Below are 20,627 nucleotides of genomic sequence, written 5' to 3' on the forward strand. Positions count from 1 at the left end.
TTGTAGAAGTTCCACCACTTAAGTCACTTTAATATCAGAAATAATATATATTTTTAAAATTATTTTTCATAGGTTAAACAAAGAAGATACATAGGTAGCTCAATAATTATCTTTTCTCTGGACAGAGCTAGACTAACTGTTTCCAATTGTTCTGGTCTTTTTGTTATGTCCCACTGTATTTAGCTTTCATAAGAAGAAAGGAACAGTGTTATCACTCTCCGGCCATTCATGTATTTCTTCATCAGAACTCCTTCTCCTCAGTTTGTCAGTAACATGGCCTGATTCCTTCTGGATAATGTGCTGCTTTGTAGTGCTATCGCTGTACCATATAGTATACTATAGCTTATCACCATTCGTCAGCTGAGGTCTGATGTTACTTATCTTATCCCCTTCCCAACCTACAATATACCTTCTATGTCATGACGACCCCACCTATCCCGTTGAGGACATCTGAGGACGGGTACCTCCCTCCCCCACAGGTGTTGATGTATAAAGAGTTGGAGAACTCACTGGTTCCTTGGAGATCCCAAGGTAAGGAACAAAGCAGCAGCAGTTCTTTTCCTCTCCTATGTTTCCATGGACCACTTGACTGTGGAAACGAAGGCTCTGGTTTCCTCTCTGACAGTTTTCCTAGGATAATGTGTTAGGAGATTCATGTAAACTGGGGAAACTTCAACCATTGTATTCAGGGCAGAATTGGAAATGCAGAAATTAAAGTGCGATGTCATCCAGGCACAGATACACCTGGGACACATTGTGCTGTGATGGGAATAGTTCTAATTGAACTGCAGTCCAGGTTATCAGCCAGAAAGACCTTTCTTTAGCAAAATCGTCAGGAACATGTGACAGGTGTCAGTTATTCTGTTGTCATTATTGATGACTCTGAAACAAACAGGTCTAGATGTTTTTACCTGGTCAAAGCAGAAACGTGTGAAGAACTGTTGTTAACTAGGACTGAGATCCTCCAAGTGACTCTGACACAGTGAGGTCACAGGTACAATATCATCAGCATGGAACTGGAGCTCAGCTCTGCAAATCTAATTTCTAACCTGTTCTGTTCCTGTAATTTGTCTGGTGTGAAGAAGATCACAAACCTATGAGGAAACTTATTTGATCTTATCATGAATCAAGCTCTTAAGAATCTGTGGTCTTCAGGGTCACAACAAGAATTGTTGTAGCACCAAGATGAAATTGCTTCAAAGTTCAAATATACATGTGATTGGGTTATATTCATTTTTCTGTCTGTGTTTTTGTGTCTCAGGAAGTTGAAGTTGAAACTGTGAGCTTTGAAATCAAGATGACCAAGCTCACTCTTCTAGCAGGTAAGTCTTGTCAACATGACCTCAAACCATGATACATTGATAAACTTTTATTGTAAATAATGAATCTGTGCATGTCCTTCACTTTAGGTTTGTGCCTGGTGATGTGCCACCTGGGTAAGTTAAGCCTGAATAACACTGTGAAGTTTCTGACACTGACTATTTGTCTGAAAATAACAGAAGTCGAATGCATTGCCGATGACAGATTTTCTCTTACTGGTCTCCAGCAACTGCCTCCCAGATGGTGTGCTACTTCACCAACTGGTCCCAGTACAGACCTGGGACTGGGAAGTTCATGCCCCAGAATGTAGATCCCTTCATGTGCACCCACGTGATTTATGCTTTCTCCATCATCAACAACAAGAACGAGCTGGTCACCTATGAATGGAATGACGAGACCCTGTACCAGTCCTTCAATGGCATGAAGACCAAGTAAGAGCTCTCCACAGTGCAACATTTTCTCTCAGTCACTGAAGCTTCAGTCTGAGTGTAAACGACTGGAATAGAAACATCAACTTTAATTTTCGGTTTAGCTGCTTTCATACAACATGTAATAAACAAGTCTATGTTGATTCAAATGCCCTTTATCATACAAAACATATGACATCACGTGTTTTACAGAAACCCTAGTCTGAAGACACTGCTGGCCGTTGGTGGATGGAACTTTGGCTCAACTCAGTGAGTATTTCTACTCCGATCATTCAGCTCCTTTTTTCAAAACCTCACATGTTGGATATGAAGTGAAAGCTCACATTTTTACATTTACCTTGAAAAACACTGGCAAAAGCAACTCATTTGGAAACAAGTATTCAAATAAGAATATGTCACATGAACCTACATTCCTGAAAACTGATCTCAGTATGTATTGTATAGGACTAAAGTGGTAACATCAAATACACCATCAGTGTTATCAACATTATTATTCATGTCTATTTTCCCATCCAATGATGGGATGGTATTGGAGATGCTGTAGAAACAATATGAAGAAACTGATGACTCTGGATGAAGGTTTACAACCCAATTTAAACTTCTCTGGTCACCTGCTCTAAACACGCTGCAATACCTTAAGCCCTAATGACTAACCTTTAACACCTAAACCCTAAGAAAACTGATTTGTGGACACATCATGTGTCTCACATTTGATATTTGTATAAACCAACGTTTTACTGAAGTTTTAAACTCCAATGTTAATAGCTCATTTTGACATGGTCTTTTAGATCTTGGTTCTTGTCTCAGTTAGCTAGCTCTGGTTAACATCAAGCTAATTTCCTTGTAGGTTCTCCATCATGGTGTCCACTCCAGCCAACCGTCAGACATTCATCCAGTCTTCCATCAAATTCCTGAGGGCTCATGGATTTGACGGTCTGGATCTGGACTGGGAGTACCCCGGCTCTCGTGGTAGTCCCCCAGTGGACAAGCAAAGATTCAGCCTGCTCTGCAAGGTACGCCATAAATAGATACTGTATGTTGTATCAATGACACACACACACACACACACACACACACACACACACACACACACACACACACACACACACACACACACACACACACACACACACACACACACGCACACACATACACACACGCACGCACACACACACACACCATCACTTATTACTTGTTTTCATGTACAGGAACTGGTTGCTGCCTATGCAGCTGAGGCCGAGGCCACCGGTAAGCCTCAGCTCATGCTGACTGCTGCAGTGTCTGCTGGAAAGGGAACCATCGATGCCGGATATGAGATCGCTGAGATCGCCAAGTACTGCAGTCTTTCTTTAAAAATTCTGCTGTTCATATCACTCATTGATATCATTGATTTATTGGCTCAAACGTTGGTTTTAATCAATGTTCCATACTCATTACCAGGCATCTGGACTTCATTAATGTGATGACCTATGACTTCCATGGTGCTTGGGAGCGGTCCACTGGACACAACAGCCCTCTGTACCGTGGCTCCCAGGACAAGGGTGACCTCATCTACTTCAACACCGTAAGAGAACGAGTGGAGCCTTAAATTGTGTATATGAAAGGCATTATCATAGCAGATTGGTCGAATGTCTAAAGTAGTAGGCCTGTTATTGACTATGAGGAGTACCAACAGCTAAGTCCATCCTTTAAATCTTTTGTGACACTGACAAATTAACCCTGATTATAGCAGTGAAGACAGGGTGCATTATGGGAAATTTAGGCTCCAGTGAAGCATGTTTGTAACTGTACAGATTCAAAGAGCCAAAATAACCACAGTAGAGTAGACTTTTGATTTTTGACAAATAGCTACCATAAAGTTCTGGTAATAAAGAAGTCCAGTCCTCTTGTCTACAGCTTGCATTTTTGTCCCTTCTTCAGGACTATGCCATGAAGTACTGGAGAGACAAAGGCACCCCAGTGGAGAAGCTGATGATGGGATTTGCTGCTTATGGTCGCACCTTCCGTCTGACATCATCAAACACTAATGTCGGAGCCCCTGCTAGCGGTGCTGCATCAGCTGGTCCATTCACACGTGAAGCTGGATTCTGGTCCTACTATGAGGTGAAGTGTGAAAATTAAAATTATACAAATATGAGAAGAAACGGACCATAGAACAGTCCACTGATATTTCTGTAATCTGTTCCCCTCAGATCTGTACCTTCATGAAGGGCACCACCGTTCAGTGGATTGATGACCAGAAAGTTCCCTATGCCAGCAAGAACAATGAGTGGGTGGGATTCGACACCAGGGAGAGCTATGAGATCAAGGTAGGTGAAATATCAGTACATAGGAATTACCAACCGAGAGTTAATCTGCAAGGTCGAAGTCAAGACATAGAATTTGTTTTCCTCATTTTGTGATTAATCTTGTTCAATCCACAGGTTCAGTACATGAAGGAGATGAAGTATGGAGGAGCCTTTGTGTGGGCATTGGATCTGGATGACTTTAAAGGAGAGTTCTGTGGACAGGGAAATTATCCTCTGCTGTCCCATCTGCGCAAACTCCTCGATGTTGGTGAGTCTTACCTCAAATTTTTGTGAGACAATGTTTTCCCAGATTGGCGTGGTAAGAGGGCACTACAGTGGTACCTTCACTCAGGCTACATCTGCAACTTTAGGTATAATGTTGTTTTCCTGTTTCTTTCACCTCTCACAGACACACCTCCACCTCCAGCATCCACAACCAAGAAACCTATTGTTATCACCACAAAACCAGTTGCTACCAAAACACCCAAACCTACTACTGCCAAGCCCAGTGGCACCACCACCACCAACGCTCCTTCCACTAAGACCACCATCCCCATTCCTGGACGCGGCTTCTGCAAAGACAAGCCTGATGGCATGTATGCCCACCCAGAAGACAGGACCAGCTTCTACGTTTGCGCAGGTGGCCGCACCTACCTGAATAAGTGTGGAAATGGCACCGTCTTTGAAGATAGCTGCAAGTGCTGTGTGTGGCCTTAACTTGTGAAGACTGCCATTGTCTGATATTGTATTTCTGACTAAACAAGCTAAAAACATCTGAAGAAACATCTGTCTTGTGCTTTTTGACAAGGAAAACCTGTAAACTTGCAAAGACCTTGTAAAATAGACCTCAAAATGAAATTCAGAACATGTTCCATCAGAATAAAAGTACAATGACGAATCAAAATCTTGCCTGACAAGTAATTACTAACAATTCTCACCTAATCCTCCACAATTCTACACCTTACATATAACGACTTGTATCAATTGTACAAAGGAAATGCAGAAATACAGATAAAAATGAACTCATTTTGTACATGTACTGTAGCCTACTCCACGTTTTAAAGGGGAACATATTGGACTCTTTTACTCCACTGAATCAGAAAGCTACAGCTGTAGTAACTGGATACTTTGTATAGGTTAGTGATACAGGGAGGACAGTGTATAAGAGGCCAATGAGACTAAATTTAAAACTGTAAAATAGCTAATATATCCGTATATCAATCTTATTTAAACAGAGTAAGTCAAGCAAGTCTGTGCCTAAGGAAACAAAGACCAAAAGCCAAACTCTCACTTTTTAATTCGTATTTTCTCAATTAAATAGCTTGAGGACATAAATACGAGGCCAAAGATGAAAAGATGATAAGTGTTACAGAACATAGAATCCACAAATATAGGATAAGCCAATTACTTGAATGCATTTTTAGTCTTCAAGATTACATACAAAGTGTCTTAGTGAGAAACACTGAATGCGAACACAACTGTGTCAGTTTACTGGGTTCGTTCAAGCTTGTTTTCTTTTAAAGTCCCCCTCCCGCGACCCTTTTTGGTTATTTTAAAACATTCTCTGTGGTCTTTAAATTGTGATTATGAAGTTTTTAGCCAAAATCACAAAACCTGTGCCATTTCCCAGGGCTCTCCTTCTGCACAGCACCAGCAGCTCATTAGCAATGCACCTCTGGAGGGTGGGCGGAGACTGCGCTGCTCTGCACCCGCCCAGCCACCCCCTCGCAACCCCCCCCCCGCTTGCTGACAGCTGGACATTGTACAATTACCGATTCACCGCGTTTAGCGTAAAACTGCACACTGGGAATCAATCCCAGACTGGAATATAGTCCTTGCTCACGGTGCAAGCTTGTGAGCTATACCTGTTATACCTTGACAGCTACACCGAGCTGTCAAGCCTTTCACCTCTGAGCCAGATGCAGAGCGGGCGGGAGCTTGTAGCACTAGTGCCCTCCCCGTGACACCCTCAACTCCAGTCTCCCTGAAACTGCCAGTTTGCGTCTGCCATTGGTTCACAGCAATTTGAAGGCAGGAAAACTCAGAAATGCAGTTTTGCACTTCCTTTTCTGCTGATATGTCCTCTAACACAAGAAAAATGCCACAGGAACACGATTTTCATGGGAGGGGGTCTTTAAGTTGAATAAAATCTGTAAAGTAATTGTGCATTGTATTGTTTCCTGTTCATACACTTGTAAACTGCTCCAAACACCAAGCCAAAGCTTTCTGATTCTGCATGTCCTCACACTGATATCCACATTATGTAACCCCACCCACCTGTCCTGCTTCTAGCATGAACCTGAATGTTAGATGAGTTGTGTATTGGCCAATTGTGTAGATGTCATAGGACAAAGTCCTGCTACCAAACCTCATTTACCAAATAAACTAAAACACAATTGGAACAAAGTTAGCATTATTGTAAGACTGATAGCCTGCCATGCATCACCCCTATCATAGAGTGTTTCTTTGCCTTCATATTTTCTATAGGCAGCATGATGTTTGAGTGCCATGTAAACATAAATGCACATGAATATCAGATTACAATGAACATGAAAAACAAAGGATTGATTAACTGGACCTATGTAAAATGAAATGCTATGGATGTGGAGCAATTAGCATGGTCTCACACAATAGAAGAAGAGATTTCAAAGATTAGATGGGCCCTGAAAGACTGGAACATTGATCATGATGTAACATATTTTTCCTGGATATATAAAGCCTTTTTTTCCCCCCCTCTAAGCCTTTTGGATTAATGCATGTAAAGTGATTAGAAAGTACAGAACCAACAACTCAGTGTCTCTGCATAATCTTTGCATCAAATGAGATGGAGACAGGTTATTCTGCTAAACTGTGTTACACCTGGCTGCGACTTCAGCCACATAGCCAGAGCTATCTAAAACTTGCACCCCTTTAAAACTAGTTACTGAAATGGTACAGTGCAAGAGAAAGTTAGACCAAGGGCTAAGATGTAGTCTGAATTGATTATTTCAACAAACTTATATAACTAAATATACAGCTGTTCTTGTCAGCCTAAAACAACATGATACGATGCATAACTGCTATGTTGACTCATCAGAGCACCAAATGTAAACAGAATTATGTTTTAATTGTGATACTATAACCATTCAAAACATATGAAGCTACACTGCAGTGAATATGTTCCTCTGTCACTGTAAAGATAACTTTTTTGTGTGTTTTATGGATGGTACAGCTGTTGTCCTCACAGTTGTCACTGTAAGAGGTCTTCATTTGCATTTTACTTGGGCATTAGCTAGACTTCGATCCACATCACTCGTTCCATCCTTTTTATTACTTTTATTGACCCAACTACAATTTATTACTACTAACTACTACTTCTACTAATTTATTGACATGGTGAGATCTGCAGATGGAGACCCGCCAGTCATCCACGGCCAAAGTTTTTGACTGAAGGTGTCACTAACTCAGATACCTAACTCTAAATCTCTATTTTAAACAAATTTTGTTTTAGAGTGTGGTTGATATGTATTTTATTGAGAGTTTTTATCGATCGTTTTTTTATAGATAAAGTCAAATTGAAATAATAAGTAATTTTGTTTCAATTAAGTTAAAAAAAACATTGTCTGTGTCAGTTTTATGTTCATCTTTATGATTAATAGAGTTATTCACTTATTCTGCTTTGAATAGAATTACTGAGCTTCATTGGGCTTATTAAAATCTAGGGGTTATATTTCAATCTCTCGTCAAGTTACTATAAAAGCATAATAAAGCAAATAGTAGGAATCATAAGAAAAAACACCAAGGTTATACTAAATTAAAATATCAGGACTTTGATCCACAGACGTCTAAGGTCATTTTGATGATAAATGAGCGATATTTATCTGACCTAAATTACAGCCATGCACATGGTGCATGTTGTGAACAGCACAAACTGCTGCAGTGTGTACAATCCTATAGTCCAGACTTCGCATTATCTTATCAAAACATGCTCTAATAATCAATCATTGCATTATTGAAACCTGATTGGAAAAAAGGCAGCACCACCTCCTTTCTCCGGGCACAACCAGCTGTATATAAGCATGAAAGTTGCTGCTGCACTTTAGGTCGTCATCAGATCTCAGGTGTGTTTACAAGAGCAACACTGTTGTGATTGGGATAAGCTTGAGAACGGTTGCTTTGTTGTGTTGCTTCCCTCCTTGACTTTGGTTCACTTTTTGTCTTGCAGTAATCCAGTGAAGGTGTGAGAAGACAATTCAGGATGGCCAGGCTCACTATTCTTGCAGGTGGTTATGTTCACAATTGTATGACTTTATGTAGATATATATGCACACATTTTTCTTCATTAACATATTCTACATTTGTTTGTTCTTTAGGCTTGTGTCTGGTGATTTGCCACCTGGGTAAGCTCGAATTCTCATCATTTTTATTTGATGTTGCACTTTCAGCATCACTGAAATCAGTTCCTTTTTAACAATTCCTCACTCCCAACACAGGATCTGCCTCCCGCATGGAGTGCTACTTCACCAACTGGTCCCAGTACAGACCAGGTGAGGGCAAGTATATGCCACAGAATGTGGATCCCTTCCTCTGCACCACCCTGATCTATGCCTTCTCCATCATCAACCAAAACAACGAACTGGTTACCTACGAGTGGAATGATGACGTCCTCTACAAGTCCTTCAATGCTCTTAAGACCAAGTAAGTGGCTGAAGTTGAGGTACCCTTGTACACAATAGACTAGAAGAGAAATAGAAGAGAAATCCAATACCTTGAGAAGAAGCCTTAGCAGGGTAGTGATGCAGATCCAAGGTCAAAGATGTTTCCAACTATAAAATGCAACTTAACACAACTCGGGCCTAAAAGACCCATGGTTGAAGAATCTTATTACTGGTACAAGGAACTGCAACCTTAAATAAAATCAGATGGAGTTATAATTAATCCTCTTGGCTGTTTCCAGGAATCCTCATCTGAAGACACTGCTTGCTGTTGGTGGCTGGAACTTTGGTTCAGGACAGTGAGTAACATTTTATACCACAAATCATATACCATATTGTATAGCTAACCCAATAATTGCTATCAAGATAACAAGTAAAAATGAAAATGTGTTAATCACACAACTTATTTCCAAGCAACAATAATTATGCATGCCTTTAAATTTTTTTTAAATCAGTTATGTCCCAAATGCTAAGAGCTGCTAAGTGGGATATTTGCCTAGCTATCCTAAAAGTTTTAACAGAGCTTGTTTTTGTCTGAAGGTTCTCCATCATGGTGTCCAGTCCAGCCAACCGTCAGAAATTCATTCAGTCTTCAATCAAATTCCTGAGGACTCATGGATTTGATGGTCTTGATCTGGATTGGGAGTATCCTGGTGCTCGTGGAAGTCCCCCAGGAGACAAACAAAAGTTCACTCTGCTCTGCAGGGTAAGTGCAGATCTCTTTACACCTTAAGCCTGCAACTTAGAGTTTCTGTGACATGGTTTAGATCATGCTATACATCTTTCTTACTACCCCTTTGGTATGTCTTTGCAGGAACTGGTTGCTGCCTATGCAGCTGAGGCCAAGTCCACTGGCAATACTCAGCTCATGCTGACTGCTGCTGTGTCTGCTGGGAAGGGAACCATTGATGGTGCATATGAGATCGCCGAGATTGCTAAGTGAGCGTATTTCCATGAATGCCTCTTGACAGAGATTATTGGGAGTTCTGAACAGGTTTTTGATATGAGTCTTGCTGTCGCACCTGTTTGTCTCCAGGGAACTGGACTTCATCAATGTGATGACCTATGACTTCCATGGGACCTGGGAGCAGTTCACTGGACACAACAGCCCTCTGTTCCGCGGTTCCCAGGACAAGGGTGACCTCATCTACTTCAACACTGTAAGTACACACTGGGAAGCCCAAACTTTAAGACGATTATACACCAAAAATCAATATCAATGTTGGACTAAAAATCAGTTGGTCAGGCCCTAGTTTTTACTTTATTTTCACTTCACCTCTTCTGTCTACTTTTTTATAGGATTATGCCATGAAGTACTGGAGAGACAATGGCACCCCAGTGGAGAAGCTGAGGATGGGATTTGCTGCTTATGGTCGCACCTTCCGTCTGACATCATCAAACACTAATGTCGGAGCCCCAGCTAGCGGCCCTGCATCGGCTGGTCCATTCACACGTGAAGCTGGATTCTGGGCCTACTATGAGGTATGGTTTATATGAGACAGGAGCAAACTCTTTACAGCATGATGTGCATGATTTAATCCCCTGTCATGTTGTCTATGATCTAGATTTGTGGATTCCTGAAAGGCACCACCGTTCAGTGGATTGAGGACCAGAAAGTCCCTTATGCCCACAAAAACAACGAGTGGGTAGGATTCGACAACAGGGAGAGCTATGAGAACAAGGTATGTGGAACACCATCTCTATATTTTTACCACATTACCACATTCACAGTGTGTCCAAGGTAGTCACACCAGTCTCTGTTTATTTCTTCCCCAATAGGTGCGCTACCTGCAGCAGCAGAAGTTTGGAGGTGCCTTTGTGTGGGCCCTCGATTTGGATGACTTTGCTGGACGATTCTGTGGAGAGGGCAGCCACCCTCTTCTGGCTCATCTCCGCAAACTTCTTAATATTGGTAAGTTTGAGTTGTTGGTTATCACTTTTTTCTTTTTTTTAATACAAATTTTAATCAAATTCTTTAGTAGCACATTTCCCTCATATCATGGTACACTGCATGCCTCTGCCAAGGCCAAACAATCATATACTGTATCTGTCAGAACAAGAATATCATTAACTATTTCAGACATTTTACACCAAGAGCCAAACCACCACTAATTTCAGTGCAAATCAGTTCAATATATTCCACACAAAATTGCACTCTGCTGATAACTGCATTAAAGAGGACTACAGCCATCCTGACTTTGCGCCTTGACAAGAACTCACTACACTCACAACACTACTGTCATTTTCTGGAGTAATTGTGCAGTACTGGCTCCAGTGCTGAGTATTTAATAAAATCAGTGTCCAATTCTAGACAAAAATGAATGGACATTTATGCTTCAAACCTACTGAGTAACAAATATTTCTTCTCCCTCCCTCATCCAGAGCTCCCCCCACTGCCCCCTACCACCACTCCTAAACCTGGTGCTACCACCACTACCCCAAAAACCACCACCACTACCACCACCCATCCCCCAGGACCTGGCTTCTGCAACGGCAAACCTGACGGCCTGTATGCTAACCCAGATGACAAGACCACCTTCTACATGTGTGCTGCTGGCATCACTCACCTGAGGCATTGCGGAACCGGATCTGTCTTTGCCGAAAGCTGCATGTGCTGTGTGTGGCCCTGAGGCATTAGAGGAGACAGTGTGTATTACAATTGATGCAAATGTCAGCCATTAAACCTGACTGAACAAGTTCTCACATCCATTGTGTTTACAGTCATTTACCTAAATGAGTCATTATTATTATAGATATGGAATATTTTCATGTGAAATTAGTGAGATTTTGCAGATTGCAAACAAATGTATCAAAGTATTTTGGTACTAATAGCTGGGTGCCGTTTTATTTGTGCAGTTTATTAATTTTAATCTGCTAGTTCCTCCATGCTTTGTTCCACAAACCTCAATCTCACAGTATACCCATAGAGCTCGGTGTTGGTGTCACTCCTGGACCATTTTCAGTGTGATATGCACTGCATAGTTTTTGTACTAAAACATTGTTGATACTGTACCTTGCTTTGGGTATAAACACAAATTTCTACATGTCTAAAACAAACCCTCTCAATTACAACATTTCATCTCAACATAAAATGCTGCAGGAGCTTTGCACAAATATAAAATCAAAATTAATTAAATGAATAAATGTATATTTAACACCAACAGCGTGATACTAATGAGTCCCAGCTTTGCATCACTACTGTATGAGTACAGAGGCTCAAATAGTGAAAACAACACTTGTACAATCAGTGTATGATGACAGGTTTTTTTTTTATCACTTATCAGTTTGTCAGATCAGGGGTGAGATAGCAAAACATCAAAGGCGCATATGAGACTGAAGACAAGATAATTAGTCTGCTACTGAGTCTACACCACAAAGAACAACAGTGTTTATGGTTCATGATAGGAGCTATTGCAACTCGGCTTCTGCTTGTCAAAGATATGATGCAGACTCACAAACCACTGCATTGCTTGACTTAATCAACAGAGAAGAGATTATTTAATTTATAACAAAAGTAACAATAATAATAACAACTTGGGTCACCTGGGAGATAATATATGTGTGAGGGGGCAGGACTCAACATCAACATCAATTACAATTTGAAAATGATCTAGCAAACCCTGCCCAATGACTAAGCCGCATTTCACTGATAACATTCGTCATATTTGTATATAACATTTGGATCTATCACTTTATTAGCCTAAATTAGCAAATGATTGAACCAATGTTCAATTAATAGTACTGTGCCTTTGAACAGTAACTTGTTGCTTACAAAGTGCATATACATTTGGTCTTAACTGAATTATACCATATTCACACTTCGTATCATTAAATAAAGGTCATGATGTGATAGAAGAAATACAAACATTGGATCACATGGATCTAAAAGCCATACATCATTATGCTTCTTGCTGGTCTGTGCTTTTGGAAGGTGCATTACTGATGGACTGATCTTTTTTGGCCTTTTTTTAAGCAGTTCATGATGCACATCAAACATCAAAAGCTGTGGTTTTTCATTTATACCAAAGCAAGAGCTCAAGTGTGTAGTTATGTTCTTTGTGAATGCTTTTTTTAAATCAGCCTCTACACAGCCTGTAGAAGTCTCCAGATTCTCTCTATCTTTAGTCTCAGTGATTTGCTTTAGGTTCTTAAATGCAACTAAGGATGTATGCTTATTTTACACAAGTGTAGAAATCACAAACAAAAAAATAAAAAACAACACAAGTTCAGAAATTGGTCTTATTTTCTGCCTCTTAACACCAGGAGGAAACATTATGGTCACAGCACTAAGAAACCACTGTAAAATATTCCAGATTATTGCTAACACATGCAAACCTCAAGGTCAGTTGAGATGTGAGAGTCATGAGCTCACTATCACTCTGAGAAGCAAAATATACAGTGAACTGATTACAGGTACAACAGATGAACAGTGAACTGAACCTTCATGCAACATGAAACACCACAGGGGACAGTTTTATCTCCTTTTTTATTTTCACTTTATACAGCTGATTACAGATATAGTCAGCCATCCTGTCTAATACAGAAGTTTTCAGATGACACTGCACTTGTGAGTCTGCTTAAGCATGGCAATGACGTGGACTATGAAAAAGAGGCACACTCATTTGCCAAATGGTGCGATACAATTTTTTTACAGCTGAATGTGGGTAAAACAAAAGAGCTAATTATCGATTTTAGAAAGAAAAAAGAGGAGGCTGTCCCAGTGACAATTAATAATCAAAGAATATAAATTGTGGAGTCCTACAAATATCTTGGTGTCCATTTGGACAATAAACTCAACTGGAAGGAAAACACTGGGGTCTTATTAAGGAAGTCTCAGTCTAGGCTTTTCTTTCTTAGGAAACTTAGATCCTTTGACATCAGCCCAAGGCTGCTAGGCATCTTCTACTAGGGCATCCTGGCTAGTGTCTTATTTTATGCTGTTCTGTGCTGGGGAGGCAGTATATCCATTGACGACAAGAACAGAATTAATAAAATGATAAAGAGGGCTGGCTCAGTGATTGGTTTTAATCCAGACAAGCTTGAGGTAATAGTGGAGAAGAGAACAAGGACCAAGTTGAAAACAGTCCTTCTCTATGATCCACCCACTCCACAATACATTTAAGGATCTTAAAAGCTCCTTCAGTGTTCTACTGAACGACTTAGACGCTCCTTTGTTCCTGCAGCAGTCAGATTTTTTAACCACAAATAGCGGTTGTCTGTTGTTGTTGTTTTGTTTTTTTTAATCTTCTGGAGGTGTATATTTATTTATTTATCCTTGCCTATATCAATATCAATTTAAATCACTTGCTTTGAGCAGCCTACTCTGTCATATGAAGTATCCAATCATGTTGATAAGTTTTGTGCAATGGTATGGAACTGTTTGTATTGTTTGTTAAGTGGATGTATGTGTTTTTATTGGGTGGCAAAGCAGTTTCCCCTTGGGGATCAATAAAGTTTTCTAATCTAATCTAATGTGCTTGTCAATGGCCTATACCCCAGCAAGGGGCGTAAGTGAGTATAAGTAAATAATCTAATCTAATCTAACACCATAAATCAAATGTTTTTCCTTTTGATATTTTATGATGACCTAATAATATTTATCTGTCCCCGCCCCCAGCCCTCGTTGGTCTGTCTAGGAAAAGGATAAAGGTGAATAATCAATGATTATTGATTCAGATATTTTTTCCTCTTTTGTTAAATTATTATTTTATTTCCATTATTTTCCATATGGAACTTAAACTGCATGACTGAATAAAACATGCTAGATAGTCACCATTGCATTTAAAAATGCATATACACAAAGACACAAGTGTGCAACAATTAGACATTCTCAAGTTACAATCCACATGGGCAATGAAATGATCACTGAGACACTGTGCTCTTACACCGCTATACAGTAAAGTGCATGTCAACAACAGTGCCTCTTACATGTTGGCCAGATCACAGAAAAACAGCAAAACTAAAAGTAAGAAAACACAGGAATACACCGTCAGTAACCACGCCTTGTGTGTCATGTTGAACTTACATAATGGCCATCAGCACAAAGTACTAACACTCAGTGGAGCACTTCAGTCGGCATTACAGTTTTTCCTCCATTGGTTTGGCTCGTTTTTTGTTCTTGAAACAGAAATTACATTCTCAAAATAACATGGACAGACCTCCAAACCACTTGGCAATTGTTTACAACAAAATTGAATTTCTTATTAATTTCATCAAATTGCAAATGTCTTAGTACATCTTTACAAATGATTACTGTTTTCCTGAATTGTTAAAACACAAATTTCTGTTGTGTGTATTCACCTAGTAAAACACTATTTGCAAATCTCAGTCATTCCTTTTTAGAAAAGATCTGTTGTGTAGGACTAGATGTTGATATCCCTCAATATTTGTACTAGAGGCACCGATGAGACTCTGTGGGACGGTTAATTGAGTGATAGCATCCTTTGGGTTGTCAAGTGGGCACCCTCCTTCTGGTGTTTCACTGATAGGCCCACGACACCTCCAGAGGGTTCAGTAGTGAATCCCAGTGTCCCATGTTCACTCCATAGATGCCATCAACTCAACTTGAAGGCCCAGGTGGAGTACTTTCTCTTCATCTCTTCACAGTCACTGGGTCCACTTTTCAGCAGCCTTGGAGAGGTCCTTGACTGCCTGCCAGTGGGCCTTCCCTCATACTCCCATCTCCCTGAGTACCCTGGATGTTGAGGTGGCTAAACCCTCTGCAGCCTATCTCCACTGGGCGTACCTTTGCTTTCCAGGCTTGTTGTTGAGTGTCGGATGCGAGTTCAGCAAACCTCAGCTTCTTCTGCTCATAAGCCTCCTCCACTGCACCCTTGATGATGTACACAAGCTTGAGCAAGGCTGACCACAGAACAAGGTTGGTGGATGTGACCTCAGCTTGGAAGCAGAGTTTCTTGTCCAAGTCTGCCAGCAGCTTCCTGGACTTGGACATAGAGGGCACGTGGGGTCTTTGCCATACCACTGACTTAGGTTTGCAGGACATCGTAGACAGCCCTGATGGCAAGCTCGCCCTGAATGCCTCCATCTCCCACAGCTCTTTGCAGGAGATCTACTTCTTCTCCAATCCTTCCCATGCCATCCACTGCCCTTGCTTTGCCTGCGCCACAGCTTGTGTGCACCTTTCCGCTTCCTCTTCCCTACGTACCTCCTGGACCACCAGCTTGCGTCTCTGAGATGGGGTGGCCTTGCTCCAGGTTTGTGTTCTGGCCCCAAGGCCAAGACCACTCCTCCCCTCCTGCACTCGGCCCATGATGTCCCTGTGTCTGAGTGCTGCCTTTGCCTGCTCAGTTGCGGCCAATGGGGTCCACTTCCTCCCGGTGGCCAAGAAGGGGGCAGATTGGGCTACAAATGGATCACTCCATCCAGTAGCATCATCTCAAATCTGACATTGGTCATTGGACATTGACACTTGTACTCCTCTGTCAGACTGGAAATGGGCAGGTGTAACGTCCCTTTGCCATAGAGCCCAATACTGCTGAGCACCTGGGAAGTCCTTGCGTATGAGCTGACCAGTCTCCAGTTTTTCCACCTTTGAGAGCGGGACTTCATAGAGGGTTTATGGCAACAGGAGACGTGGAAGAAGTCCATACTGCATGCACCAGAGCTTCAGCTTGCCAGGCAGCAGGGTTCTGTCAATGTTCCCCAGGCTGCTGGCTACCTCCATCCTGAGCTGCTCCACCTGCTCTTTGCCTTTGAGAGAGGCATCATACCAACGACCTAGGCTCTCCACAGGATTCTCGGAGACCGTTGGAATGTGCTCCTTGCCAATGTGGAAGTGGTGGTCTACCAGTTTCCCCTGAGATGCTTCTAGACTTTCAAGGCTTAATCTTCATGCAATCTTCAAGCTCAATGTTTTCCTGGAGCTTGTGTAAACACAATTATCATGCAAAATGCTGCCTGTCTATGTGATGTCAGTCTGCGCTCCTGAATGTGATTGTATGCGCTGATGTATGATCATATTGTATGTGCTGATTTTGTATGTTTTGATTATATGTGCTGTCTCTGCATGATTGTACTGATGTTTCACTGTTCTCTCTTATTTTTATTGATTTTTTTTGTCTCCTCGCTGTCCTAACATTCTTTTTTTAATCAATGTGCTGTAATATATTGTTTGTTTTTTTACGGTGCCCATTGTCATTTGGCCGGGGACTACAGCAAGATATTTAGCCATGTTGGCTAAAGATGCCCTTTTTACTGTTATTGATACAGTTGATTAATTGGGATTGTCCTCGACATAATAAACTAATAAACTAAACTAAACTAAACTAAACTAAACAATAAAACACTGTTGTCACCATGATGCACTTGTGATGCATCATGGTAACAACAAGTGGAAAAACATAAACACAAATAAAACACACATGTCATCCATCAAACACGACTCAAAATTGATCACACTTGTTTCTCATGATGTTGTGGTATATTGATGTGTTGATGAAAAGAAGGATCACCGCTGACACGTCTTCGCTTGTATTCAAAAAAGAAGTTTATTAACAAGAAGAAGAACAGTGTACAAAAATGCCGAATCCTGGAGCATCTCTGGTCAAAAATGAGATCTCTCTCTCTCAACCCAAAAACCTTCCCTTTTTATATGTTGGCTTATCTCCAACACTCCACCTTCTCCGGACAGAGAGAAACCTCCCGTCCAGATGTCCAATGACCTTTGACTTGACCCTTTAACTTTTAGGCTAGCGAAAAACCCCATGTCCTGTATCCCATGTCTTTTACCCATTAGAGAAGACAACCGGGTCATTCAGTCATCTTGGACCATGCCTATCCCCTTAGGTCAGATGACTTCTAAGCAAATTGTGGAACCCATGAAGTAGAGCATCTGTCCAGACACTCCTTCAGTTCCAAACAAGGCACACATACAAAAAAGTATATATAATGGTAATAACAAGATATTAAAACTAAGAACATTAAGGAGTATAATATACTACATATTTCCCCCCTTCGAGGCTCGTAGAGTCTCGACACACAAAAGTTAACATACACTGAAATGATTATCATGAAATTAACAGATATTCATATATAATACTTATAACAGAACAATCATTAGCAATAAAACAATTTGTGGAGTGTGAGAGCGAAAACCTGCCAGGCAGCCAATCTTCCTTAAAGTTTCCATCAAACAATCAAGACAGGAAATTCTCTCACGGTCCCTCTGCCTTAGGCAACCACTGTTTAGCACTCCAAACCAATTAGAAAAGAAGAAATTCTTAAAACTTGAATGAAACAATTCAGTAGATACATATGAAAACCTCAGACAAATAAAATCAAAACAGTATCCAATTTCAGGCTGGTCAACCCATCGGATCCTCCATTGGACCTATCCCTGCCTAACATTACTCTCCCTAAACGTCAAAAGAAAAAGAAAACATCTGAGGCTTCAATATCCACATACTAGCAAAACATACAATAGTGAATACATATCATCATAAAAGACATCAAACTTTAATATCAAAAATGCATACAATAAAAACACCAAATTACACTGCAGTTCTTCCACAGTGTCAATCTTCAATGTGGTCAAAATACTTAAGTGTCCATGTTCAGGGCCCTTCAATTCATTCACATTCTTCATGTTTAGATGTCTGAATCTCCTCATAACATCTGGGTCCCCGAACAGTCTGGCACTTTCACAGTGATCTCTCTCCTATATGTTCTAGGAGGGAGAGAAAAAACAAACCAGGATCTTTGCAACAGCAAATACATTTCAAACATCAAATGCACATAAACACATAAATCCCTATATTTTTACAAAATCAGTTTTGCAATTTTATCCACAGACTCTCATCCATTATCCAAGCAGAAGTCCCCTCCTGCTCATGACTTCTCTTCACAAAAATGTGGCAAAAACCTTACAAAATTTTGACAAAAACTTGGTTAACTTGGCAAGTGACTGAGCATCCACCTGATTATAACCCAATCAGTCTACTTAAGCAAATAAAATCCATACTATAACCTCCCCCCTTGCAACATGGGCCAACCCATGTGCTTCTTGAATCGTCAGACCTAAAAGGTCTGAGAGCACTATTATCAATCCTTCATGATTCTCCAAAGACCAATAGAATCTTAAGTGTCACCTCTGCCTAACCACAACTATTTCTTTATTTCAAGAACAGCTTCCTGTTTGTAATTATCTCAACTTTCTAAGGTAACCATACAACTTCATACTGTGTAAATTAAGCTCTTTGAATATACTGTATGTTACTGCAATAAGTGTAGTAAGCTTGCTAAATTTCAAATTTTTCCTTGTATTATTTAATTATACATTTTACACTGGAACTTTAAGAGGCAGCAGCCTCTCACTTTGGCTCAAATTGGGCTGTTGACCTGAGTGAGTAGTGGATCCCAGACCTGCACTGGAGACACACAATTTTCTTACCATGTCATGTTCTGTCCTATTTAATTTTATTATGAGAAAGCCAGTTTTGTGGATAATTGAGTGAGACTTGTAGAATAAGATATTATTTATTTATTTATTTTTCCCAACAGTAAACCAACTAATCAACATTTACCAACACAATGAGTTTAAACATACTAAGAAAGATTTCTTATGTAGGCCTACGTTTCATTTTATTACACTATGGCAATAACAATAATTCTTAACTATATAAAGGAAAAGATGGAGAATGACAAACAACAACTGTTTAAACTTCAAATTTCTGCTCATACTACATGTTACTGCCAAAGCAGTGCAATTTTACTTTCTTTACTTTAGCATCTGATGCATGTCAGTTTGGTCAATAAATGTTAAACTACAACTTATGAATTCTATGAGGTTTCATCACCATCAACAAAAATCAAAACAATACAACACATGAGTGTTGAAGAGTGGCTGTTCAACACTGCAACATTAACCTCATTCAGACAAGTATAAGTCAAAATATGTCCTTATCCTGATGTTGATATTTTACCCTGCACTTCCTACATGTTTACATCTTGTTTTAATAATATGCCAGGCAAGCAATGGACAGTTGAGACAGAAGGAGAACAAATTAACTGGTTTTAACGCTAGTGTCATCACAGAACACAAAGCATCTCTTCCCAAAAGTACAGATAGGTATATGCTCCTGATACCAGTATAGGTATTGTAGTTTTTTTGATTTTTTGTAGCAGAGCTCAATTGATATTGTAAGAGGTACCACCTGACACCTCCCTTTCAGATTTTCTGGGCATCCCTAGAATCCTAGCTGCGGACCCCTGAGAGGGTTCAACAGTCCTCGGAATGTCATTAGCTGACCTCTGAAGCCTCCTCTTGGGATTCCTCTGAAATTCCCTCTGAAATTTCCTCCTCCTAGTTTGTTACACTCACGGGCAAAATGTCCAAGCAGTCCACAGATATAACACACTTCAGGACTTTGTTGAAAATTTGGACTGAAGTTTCCCCTTGCTCTCCCTACATTTCCTCGACCTCTTCCTCTCCATGCCTGCTGCTGCAGGCCAAAGGTCGGCTGTGCATTATAAACAAAAGGTACCGCTGCACAAGGCTGTGGTGTCTGGAACTGATTTGGCTGTGGTTGCAGCTGTGGCTGTGGCTGTGGCTGTGACATGGGCTGATTTATCTCAGGTTGGTTCTGCATAACTACTGCCTGCTTCTTCTCCTTCTTATTATTATCTACCAACTGAATCTGGTTTAACTGTCTAAGGATCTCCTGATCTTGGCCCTCCTGTTCATGCTCTTTCTTTCTATACAGCTCTACTTGGTATGCTATGTGATCTGTATAAACACTCTTTATCATGCTCCCTAGACCAACCACTTCTGCTAATTTACTCCTCACTGACAGAGGCAACCCCTTCTGAATCTTAGCTCGCAAGATTGATTGCTCCATTGGATTCTCCTCTGGATCACGTCCTGTAACATTTCTCCACAT

At 40.6% G+C, this 20,627-nt stretch overlaps 1 protein-coding gene across 1 annotated transcript; it reads left to right on the plus strand.

Annotated features, from left to right (window-relative positions):
• Positions 1 to 2,595: 2,595 nt before the first annotated feature.
• LOC310985661 (acidic mammalian chitinase-like) lies at positions 2,596 to 11,360 on the plus strand (the record flags this gene model as incomplete). The annotated part of the gene is made up of 18 exons (XM_083971280.1): positions 2,596 to 2,761; positions 2,957 to 3,081; positions 3,189 to 3,312; positions 3,669 to 3,851; positions 3,941 to 4,057; positions 4,172 to 4,304; positions 4,446 to 4,734; positions 8,249 to 8,298; positions 8,389 to 8,415; positions 8,509 to 8,713; positions 8,973 to 9,029; positions 9,271 to 9,436; positions 9,545 to 9,669; positions 9,767 to 9,890; positions 10,030 to 10,212; positions 10,296 to 10,412; positions 10,510 to 10,642; positions 11,113 to 11,360. Exons 1-18 carry the CDS (start codon positions 2,606 to 2,608, stop codon positions 11,358 to 11,360), a joined length of 2,562 nt encoding a protein of 853 aa, XP_083827406.1. The 5' UTR covers positions 2,596 to 2,605.
• Positions 11,361 to 20,627: the final 9,267 nt, after the last annotated feature.

The sequence above is a fragment of the Trachurus trachurus genome (genome assembly GCF_905171665.1).
Source record: "Trachurus trachurus genome assembly, chromosome: 5".
NCBI lineage: Eukaryota > Metazoa > Chordata > Actinopteri > Carangiformes > Carangidae > Trachurus > Trachurus trachurus.